The sequence below is a fragment of the Arachis hypogaea genome, chromosome 19 (genome assembly GCF_003086295.3).
Source record: "Arachis hypogaea cultivar Tifrunner chromosome 19, arahy.Tifrunner.gnm2.J5K5, whole genome shotgun sequence".
NCBI lineage: Eukaryota > Viridiplantae > Streptophyta > Magnoliopsida > Fabales > Fabaceae > Arachis > Arachis hypogaea.
In genome coordinates, this window is record NC_092054.1 from 76,701,991 (window position 1) to 76,713,066 (window position 11,076).

An 11,076-nucleotide genomic window follows, 5' to 3' on the forward strand; every position below is an offset into this window, starting at 1 on the left:
ATGAATAAGTGGGTAAATAGTTGATAAAAACCACTCGATTAAACACAATATAAACCATAAAATAGTGGTTTATCAGTGAACAATTGAAGTATGTTGTACAGTGCGCGCCAGTTTAGGTCTGGTTGTCAATAGATGTGCTGGAGGCCACGAAACTGTCGCACCACATGGTCTACCTAGTGCCACTCAACAATGGCAAAGGATAATAGCGGGCATACTACTGCAGTAGAGGATTTAGCCTCAGCAGTCCTATATGGAACTATATTCTGGATGAGTGGGTCAGAATATGACGTCCAGTCACCTGTCAGATACCAAGAAACATGATATACACAAAAAATATTTATTATTCAAATATAAGTCTCAAATATTTACTATTTACATTATAAATACCGATGCCATTGCAAACACGCCTCCACTATCGAAGCCTCATCTCAACTCTGTCATTAAGTGACTTTAACCATCCACCTACAATATCATGAATATTTAGAAATAACACAATTATTCCATTAACTTAAGAAATAATATACCAAAATAATAATAATACCTCTCAATAAGCGAAAATCGATGTTGGTCAAATTCCTCGGGTCGACACAAAGGTATATGATAATATACCCAAGAAGCAATCCACAGCATCCACACACGTTTTGCTAATGGTTATCCATGGCACAACACATCTGGCGGCAAAGCCACGAACATAGCTGATCCCATGACAACCTCCCACATCGAAAAGGCAACCACCTAATGTAGAAGCGAGAGTCAGAGGCATCTGGAAATAGAATATTCCCGGTGATCTGTATGATGTGTCCTCTAGTGTACCATAGCATGCGCTCCTCCATTGGGTGCTTTTCCAATTTCCATAAACAACATTGCGAAACCAAGTAAGATTGACAGTCCACTTGTTCTATGACTATCTATCATGGAGGCCCGATAACTGCTGGCAGAGGTCCTCAATGGCGTGTTCATCATAGAAATGCTCCCACCCATCGATGTAGCCGCTAACTGGATCTACATCAATGTTGAGTCCTAATGGATATGTGAACTTGAAATCACTCAACAGACACATTAAGGCATCGAATGGAATTAAAGTGAATTAAAATCACCAATTTAAGGGCCTAAAAAGTATGTTTTTACACTTAAGCACAAATTAAGGGAGAATTACAAAACCATGCTATTTCATTGAACAAATGTGAGATAAGTTGATAAAATCCCCCAAATTAACCACAAGATAAACCATAAAATTAAGGTTTATCAATATACCATATCTTGTAGGGTGATAGTCATCTCTCAATCTAAGCAGTGCCCAGTCATGGTCCCATTCTAGCATGTATGTCACATGTTCAAATCTTTCTCGTCTAAGGTGTGTCCTCATATCCTCTGGAGACTGTTGTAGTAAATTCCTTCTCGTATGCAAGACGCGAGGACTCTACCAAAAAAAAAAATCAATGAGTTAGACAAAGTAGAGGCCATAGGTAATAAGATAAATTTTAAATATATAAAGGACATAAGTTATAAGGTATATCACTCGGACAAGTCTGCTAGTAATATGGTTAATCCGATCACGTCTATAAAAAGTATCTTCATAGCCTAACATGTTTTGCACTATCAAACTACACTATAATAGAATAAATTAGAATAACTAACTTATTATCAAACATGTTGGAAATAAATTTAAATATCTAAACCATAATTTTGCTCTAAACCATAATTAGTTCAAATGAAACAATAATTTAAAAAACATTATTTATTGACTAGCATCTGTTAATCTCTTGCCATAATTACATGATTGTTTGAGATTATCTAATACATTACTTAAGTTAAATATAATGTAACTAACAACATATAGTAATCTAAACTACCTATATCATCTAATGATCAAACTAACTATACCTAACAAGAAAATTCATTCTAACTAAATAAATATGTTAAAATTATAAAATAATACAAGAATAAATTAAATTTAAAAGAATAGAAGAACAAAATTACTTAAAATTGACGAATTATAAAAATAAATAACTCGAAAATAGTTAAAATGAAAAGTTAAAGAAAAGAGAATAATAGTGAATAATGAGGAGTGAAAAATGAAAATTAAATTTAAAAGAATAGAAGAACAAAATTACTTAAAATTGACGAAATATAAAAATAAATAACTCGAAAATAGTTAAAATGAAAAGTTAGAGAAAAGAGAATAATAGTGAATAATGAGGAGTGAAAAATAAAAATTGAGGATGACTACGGGTTTTTACAATCGCTCAAGGGGCAGCAAATTTTATGTATTACATAAACTTTCGCGTAGGAGGCAGCGAACCTTGTGAAATCGACAAAGTTCGCTAAAGAGATGGCAAATTTGCTCCAGACACAAAAAATTAGATCCTTGAAAATAAAATAAAAAATATTTTGATATAAAAATAAAGATTTTTTTTATTTTTTACCAAAGATAGGAGACTCGAACTCGCAACCTTTTTATTGAATATGGGGAGATTATGCTATTTGAATTATTACTCATTAGTAAAATTTTTTTTTTTATTTTATTAATAAGGCATCATGTCAGTATATTAATACTACAGAATAAGGCCTTTGCAATATTATATAATTAAAGATTTCACCACAAATTCTCTCAAAATAATTGGACGCTTTTTTATAACTACTAAAGATTTCACAACCTAATTAACCATCACAATAATGTATACACAGTTTTTTTTTTTTCTATTTCTGCAAAAATTAGCCACAATCAAAACCATTGACATTTTTTTATTTTATATCTTAATTAGACATAACAATGGAAATTTGAGTCTTTCAATAAAATGATTGACATACTTAAAATTTTTTTAACGTTATATACGTATTACGTGTAATGTTTGTGCAAATCATCCTCTCTACTATCATATAAAAATTAAAAAGCGAATTCTATAAGTATATTTCAATTTCGTTTTTTTTTTTCTGTAAAAACTTCATAAAAAGACACAAAGCAGTATTATTAGTTAATAATTAGGTATGAAGAAAATGAACACCAAAAAAATTAGGTGTTACGGATCCGATCCACGGATCTCACATACCCGGTTATCCGGGGACGATCCGCTTCAACACGAAGGTCCAAACACCGGCCCTTCAAAGCTTCTAACCCAAATATCTCTCTTATCTTAACTAAATAAGATAAGATAAGATATCCACCGTCACCTATAAATAAGAGGACCCAGGTCCCCCCAAGTATTCATTCATTCCTCACACTTTCTGCCTCTTAGATCCATTCTGACTTGAGCGTCGGAGTGTCTTTGCAGGTACCTCCCCCCATCGTCCCAGCCAAGCCATCCGGTTCCGATTTCGCCCGCGGGTTCCCGATCCACCCTTCAAACCGTACCAGAGACTTCTCGTACATTAGGTAAAATAATTATCTTTTAAAATAATTTGTTAAGATATAATCATTTATATAGTCACTTTTTATCGGTTTACATTTTTGAAATTAGTAATTTGATGATATAATTATGCCGGTGTTCTAATTAGAGGTCCAACGTCGTCGTTTCACACACACAATAACACAAAAGCGCACCCAAATCCCACGCAACCACGCTGGGTGTTTATTCCATTCTCCCTTTCTTCGTTCGTTTCCCCTTTTTCTTCTTCTTCTTCTCTGTGTCAGCAATGTCTGGGGAATCAGCGAGTGCCATTCAAAAGGGTCAAGTAAGATTCCAGTTCATCAATCTTCTCTTCCATTAATTCCGTCTTCTTCTTTTTCTTTTTCCCCTTTCCGTATCAAAGTTGTGAACCTTCTTCTGTTGTGTTGATCAGGTTGATCTGTTAGACTTCATAGACTGGTCTGGCGTTGAATGCCTCAATCAGAGCTCAACCCATTCTCTCCCCAATGCTCTCAAACAGGTTTATTAATTAATTTATTTATTTATTTATTTTACGTTTGTAGAATCATAGAATCATTCTCGCTTGTATGAATTTGATGTTTCCTGTTTTCATTTTTAGTTTTATCTTTTTCTGTAGCAAGTTATTGTGCTTTTCTGAAGGCCCTTATTTATTGTTGGAATTTCTGCAATTTTTCTTAAAGAAAAGTTTTGGGTTGGTTATAGGTGTGTCTTATGTTATTGAATGTTTGTATTGACAAACAGGGGTATAGAGAAGATGATGGTTTGCATCTGGACAGTGATGCGGATGAGCAGCTTCTGCTGTATATTCCATTTACACAAGTAATTAAACTCCATTCCATTCTTGTCAAGGGTCCTGAGGAGGAAGGTATTTATCATGAATCTTCAAAAGCTCGCATCTCGAATCGAAGTTCTATTAACATATTTATGTGAATATATATTTGGTGCGCTTCAACTTTGAAGCTGCTTTGTCGAACTGTTTTGGCTGAGTTATTCAGTAGTAATATTCATAGTGATGATATAGTTTGTTGTTCATTTAACTTTTAGGGATTTTGCTAACATGGCACTACTTAGAGAATTAACATGAGAGTTTATATTAAAAAAAATTAAAGTTTATATTTTCCAATGAATTGGATGTCATAAAAGTTTTATAATTTCTCTTTATGATTCCTTAATTATTCCCCATACCATTAGGGTTATGGATGCTCTAAGAAAAACCCTTATGTTTATGGTTGTGAAACAGCTTCATGGCCTTTTCTCATTTGTTATATGAAGGGAAACTAGTTGCCCATTTATGTTTATCCATAAACTTTCATCACCTCTCTCATTTTTTGTATGGCTGAATACTTTACTTGACAGTAACAGCCATTTCTAATTTTTTTAGAAGACGTTTATTTTATCTTAAATGCTTCTTTCCTCAATGGAATAACGGTATCCAAGCAGTGAGTGTATGGTTTAGATACGATCTAGATATGATGATCATACTCCAATTCTTTTGATTTTAGATGTGATCTATATGTTGCAAAATTCATACTCCAATTATATCTGCCCTGTTAATTGGCTATTTGCTTTATATTATTGTTGTTGTTGTTGTTATTAATATTCAGATACTAAGGATCATTATGTGTCTGTGTATGCCTCTTGTGTATGTATTTATATTGTATTTTCTTTACTTCGACAAGATTATAATTGGAATTCAATGTTATCTTTTAGGCCCCAAAACTGTTAAGCTGTTCTCTAACAAGGAGCACATGGGATTTAGGTAAACGTTGGCTTCATTGATTTCAATAAAATATGTGTACTGTAATTTGATCAGTTGCTGATTGTTAATTATTGGCAGTAATGTCAATGACTATCCACCAAGCGACATGGCAGTTTTGACCCCAGACAATCTTAAGGTAATTAATCCATAGCTCTGTCCTTACTGTGCCTCTTCTAAGGTCTCGAGTAACATATATCCAAGTACTATTCCTTGGTATATTTGTAAGCATTTTGTAATAAATTCACATCATACTTATACAACTTGTACTATGTCAGGGGAAACCAGTACTTGTAAAGTATGTCAAATTCCAAAATGTTCGTAGGTAAGTTATTTTCCTTAATTCTTTCCTTTTGGAAGGTATCTTCCACAGTTATCATCAAACTGGTGGATCAGCTGTTAATTAGGTTGATTGCTTGATCAGCTTGACAATATTTATTGAGGACAACCAGACTGGTTCCGAGATCACACAAGTTCAGAAGATTATGCTGTATGGTTCAACGTAAGTTTTAAACTTGTGATCGCCCTTTCCAGCCTTCTTTTTTCTTCTCTTCTCCCCTTTAACTTTTCAGTTCCCTTTCTCTGAGCACACACTACAAAATTATCAATGCGAATATAAAAGCTTGTTAAAATGATATATGATGACTTAGTTGGCATAATCATTTATGCCGCTCTATTTTGTCAATCAGATTCTAGCAAAAGCAAGAACAAGAAGGCTTTAGGACCGCAATGTTTCATTAAGTGTTTCTATTTGCCATGTTATCTAACCAGTTGCTTTGGGTCACATGTTCATTTAAAGCATGGCTAACTGATTCCTTATATGTGTTTGAAAAAGAGCGGAGTAGGGTTTGTTGGAAGAATAAATGAAATTGGTTTATTCATGGGAATTTTCTCTTGCTTACCTTGTCGTCAATTGTCAATTACATTTGAAGGGCATGAATTTTGTTTTATATAAGATGTAAAGCATGAATCTTTCGATTTTTATGTCTAATGCAGAGTTGAAACAACGGACATGAAGGGCTTGAAGAAGATCGAAGATCATTGAGGTGCTGGAAAGACTAGATTCAACTTTGCTCTGTGTCGTCCCGTTGAAATTTTGGTTGGAAATGTTATATCCAGCTCCATGCATGATGATTATGATTTCCAAAGCCTATCTCATTTCATGTAAAACTGAATGGTTGTCAATTAATGCGCTAAGAGATGACATTTCAGCTGCATGGATATCTATGGCTTCGATGTTACATGTTCCGGAAATATGTAAAACTAATCGAGGTTAGATTAAACGTTGTTGCATCACCAGTTCTGGAATGGACTAAACTGCATTGATTGTTTCATCGTAATCAGTTATATATCACTAGGATATTTAGGGATGTTACGTGAACTAAAAAGAGGTGTCTTCTTTTTTATTTTTTATCTTTTTATCATCGCTATTCACTCTCCACACTGGACAAAGTAGTAGTAGCAGTAGTAGAAAGTTTTCTTTGTTTGAAGTTGAAAAATGATAACTGCTGGTGAAACCCATCATGCATTGTTAATTTTCCTTGATGGTGATATTCAGGTATATTACCACGATTGTTGGTAATGCAGTTACATTTTAGTTGATATCTGATTCTTCGATTAGAAAAAATATAGGTAACTAATTATAGCCAATTAGCCATAAACCTGATTTTAAAATTAAAAAAAATTACAACTTGATTTTAAAATTTAAAAATACTACTTTTGCACTCACAAAAGACGTGCGTCCCACTATTCCAACCGATAACGCTCCAGAACCGTGATCTCCCTATGCCACGACGTTGCCAACCCCGCACTCTTTGCACTGCTTAGGGATGGCAATTCTTCCCAACGGGACAGGTATCTGCGAAGATTTATCTGTCGAGGAGCAGGTTTGGGGAGCATTTTCTCTCTATGGGGAATGGGTATGGATACACGTGTAATAAATGGAATGGGGGCGGGGGTAGAGGTACCCGTCTCGTGGGTACTCGTTTAATATCTATATATATAAAATTACAAAAATAACCCTATATATATTAGTTAAAACCCTAATTTCACATTGTCACTCACTCATTTGCCTCTCTTCTCCCTGTTGCTCTCTCAGAGGAGCCTCTCTCTCACACTCACAATCTCACCAGTCACCACCTTCTTCAGTCTTTCTTCCTTTTCACTACGTTCTTCCTCTCAGCCCCTCACGTTGTTGTCCCTTACCTTCCTCCGTCGCCGCCACCGTTCACTTTCTTCCTCTCATTGCATTGCCCACTGCTCACACTTTCATCGCCGCCTCCGCCTGTGCTCTGTGCAATGCCGCAGATCTACGACATCAATAACAACTCTACTCCAACAATGCCTCTTCTACACGATGCCTATACTCCATGACACCTCTGGCCCTCTGCTCCGTGACGACACCTCAGATCTGCGACGTCAACGACAACTGTTCTCCAACGTCGCCTCTGCTCAGCAGAGACGATGACGACTCTGCTCCATAGCTGGTTTGTGCTGATTGATGAAATTGGCTTTAATATATATTTTGATTTTTCATTGATGAAATTGGGTTTAGGGTTATGATTTTGATTCTGTTAATTGATAAATTTGAGTTCAGAGTTAGATTCTATTGTTGTAAAATTTGATTTAGGGTTTAGATTTGTAAAATTGGGACATATACTGAGTTTATTTTGATTGTTCATTGAAGAAATTGGGTTTATGGTTTGATTTATGGGTGTAGGATTATGGTTTTGATTCTGTTAGTTGATGAATTTGAGTTCAAAATTACATTTTATTGTTGTAAAATTTGATTTTGGGTTTGAATTTGTAAAATTGGGACATATATTGAGATTATTTTGCACTGCTTTTTAAATTTTTATTTATTCTGTTTTTTTCCTTGAAACCCGTGGATATCCGCATATATCCGAATATCTGGCGGGTACCAAGTCCTTGCTATCCGTTGCAGGGACGGGCAGTGTTTTGGAGGCTGGGGTGCACCTCCATGGGGACCCGTTGCCATTCCTAGTGCTGCCAACCACTCTTGTTCCTTCGTTGATCATCGCACCGTCTTACACCCGCATCTCCTCTTCCAAACGCTTCTCAAACTCTGCGCCATTGGCCCCTTCTGGTCCGTCACTAGTTGTCACTGCGCCGCACACCTGCGTTACCTTCCAAATGCTCACTGCGGTGTCCATCTCCTTGTGCAAGAACGTTGCGGCTACTTGTTCCGAGGGTTATCTGAAACTGTTAGGTCGATCTTCGGATGAGATATGCTGTGGCGGCCGGAGCTGATACGTCCGACTTGTTGGAGGCGGTGATGGTGCTGACGTGGCTGATTCTTTGTCACCGGAGGGTGGTGGTACCTGCAAGAGACTCTAATGCTTAAGTTAGCATGGGTTTTTAGTAGGTTTTTAGTAGAATCAGAGTATAAGTTATACCTGGGTGCTCCAGTGTATTTATAATGGTGTGAAGTGATCTTCTCTTGAGATAAGATAGTTATCTTATCTTATCTTTGAGTGAAGTCATCTTTATATTTAAGGGAACCGCCCTTATCTTTCTAGGTTTGGACTTCCTCTAGATTTGGGTTGTGTTCCTCTGTTTGGGCCTACTTGGGCCTTTGTAGCGATTTGGCCGAACTCTTTTATGAAGAGGTCGGATAATTCTGATCCGAAGAGGTCGGTCGACTTGTTTTCAATCAGCCCGGGTCGTACAGCTCGACCCAGGGCATGAACAGTGCCCCTGCTTGAGCTCGGTCTTTCTTTTGAGGTCGTGTCTTTGCTGGACTTTGACACCTTCTAGGAAAGTCGAGCTCGAGCATTGTCAATCTCATCGTAGAACTTCCATTTAGTAGTTTTTGAATGCGGAGCGTTTTTTCTTGCTCCTTTTTTAATTGGAACGCGCGTTTTTGCGCTTCCTTGGGAACGTGAGAAGGTTTAAATACTCATTAACTTTTTGCCATTTCCTCTTGTTTCCCTCTTTGTACCTTTATTTGAATTTTCACAGCCTCTCTTTTCAGTTTCCCTTCTCTGTATTTACTGTAACTTCTCCTTTTCTCTTTGCTCTTCTGTTTCTGGTTCGTTCTGCGATTTCTTCATTCTCTTGACCCTAAGTTTTCATGTCTTCGTGTTCTCCTTGCTTTCGGAAGTGATCGTCGGTGTGGGCTTGCCATTTGCTTTGATATTCATCGTCTTCTATACAGGTTGTTCTTCTTCTTTGTCTTTACTCTTTCCATGCTATTTTTATGCTTGGATTTGAGAAGTTTTGATCTTGCTTGACTTCGTGTTGGAAAGTTTGAATCTTTCTTTGTTTGCAGTGCCTGATCATTTCTGCAATGTGCACTGTTTTAGGGATTCTTCGATTTACCACTTGTTTTTGCTCCCCCTTTTATTTTGAATACGTAGATCTCTTTTTGTTTGAAGTTTGGAATAATGGATTGTAAAAAGGTAGCATCTTTTGATGTCTTCTGCGTAGTGTGTTTGATGTTTGAAGGCTTTATGTTTTGTATGACATGGGTGATTTCCTTTACGTGATCCCTTTGCTGATAAATTGTGAAAAGATGATAACTTTGATGTCTTTTTGTGATTTGTGACTTTCTTTTTGAAGTGTCGTTGTTGAATGAGGGTTGTTTTCTTGTTGATAGATGTCGGAGCGTAGACTATAGATTTTTCCTGAATCCTTATTCTGTTACTGCCTCCAAAGGATGCCCCTGGACCTTGGTGTGGGTCCTGGGGTTTCCTTTCGCCGCTGTCTCTGACTTCTAACATATTTGTATGCTTTAGTTTGAGTTATATCCATATTTGTCCAAGCTGTTCTCTTGAATTGCCCGAGCTGTTGATTAGTAACCCATTTTCCTATTTCCTACTGTAGGACTAGTTGACCCATGTCTTCTCGCAAAAATATTGTCGAGACGTCTTCCAAAGTCCCCGAGGGCATGTCTGACTGGCTGGACTCCCTCGTCTTGATGTGCATTTCTGTGGTTAATTCCGAGTATTGCGTGCAGCTTAGGAGACATCACAGGGTTTGTAGTAGTAGAGATCAGGAGAAAAACTACGAGTTGGTAGCGCCTAACTGATGACAAGTCATCTTATGCTAGTTCTAGAAGCATTTTTCATTAGTTTCATTAGGTTTTATGCACTTTCTTGCACAATAAGTAAGTAATTGGAGTGGATTTTCATGATTATGTTGAATCAATCAAACATCATTTATTTTACACAAAATCATAGGTTTTATGCTAGAATTAATTGATTTTATAAATGATGCAAAGATCTAGTGATTTTGGTGGGACTTTGATTAGTTGTTTGGTTGCTTGTAGGTGAAGAAATAATGAAAAAAGGAAAGAAGAATTTCGGAGCATGCTTTATACCTTAGGCCATGCTTTTAAAAGCGTGGCCCATGACATTAAAGCGTTGCACTCAAAGCAAAACAAAGGCCAGCGCTCAAAAATTCCAACGCAGCGTTCACTTTAGTGAACTTTCTCGTGACTCAAGGCTTGGAAACAAGGGAGCAAGGGTAGCATTCAAGAATGTGAACGCTACGTTCACTACCCTTCACTTTTTCGTGCTCTTGGCCAAGGAAAGCAAAGCTCACACAAAGCAAAACAAAGGGGTAGCGTTTGGAAATTAGAATGCCACGTTCACTTTTTGCAACTTTCTCGTGGACCTTGGCTTGGAAGCAAAGATCTTTGGACAAACCAAAGGCTAGCGTTCAAAGAAGTGAACACTACGTTCACTATCCTTCCCTTTTTTGTGCCTCTCAATCAAGGGAAGCAAGGCACAGCATCAAAGCAACAAGGAGCGCTCGAAGAGGAAGACAAGGAAAGCAAGCAATCAAGAGTAGCGTTCACAATTTGAACGTAGGCAAGAAGGCTTGGCACGAGGGGAGCCACAAGAGTGAACGTAGTGTTCACAAAACCCAACTGAACGCTCCCCTGGGAGCTGACCACATACATTATGACCCATGCCACTTGAACCAAAG

The 11,076-nt window shown here is 36.9% G+C and overlaps 1 protein-coding gene across 1 annotated transcript; it reads left to right on the forward strand.

Annotated features, from left to right (window-relative positions):
• Positions 1 to 3,477: 3,477 nt before the first annotated feature.
• LOC112777258 (PITH domain-containing protein At3g04780) lies at positions 3,478 to 6,464 on the forward strand. The gene is made up of 8 exons (XM_025821591.3): positions 3,478 to 3,672; positions 3,781 to 3,867; positions 4,110 to 4,233; positions 5,079 to 5,127; positions 5,206 to 5,263; positions 5,403 to 5,449; positions 5,549 to 5,626; positions 6,121 to 6,464. Exons 1-8 carry the CDS (start codon positions 3,634 to 3,636, stop codon positions 6,167 to 6,169), a joined length of 531 nt encoding a protein of 176 aa, XP_025677376.1. The 5' UTR covers positions 3,478 to 3,633; the 3' UTR covers positions 6,170 to 6,464.
• The last annotated feature ends 4,612 nt before the right edge of the window (positions 6,465 to 11,076 follow it).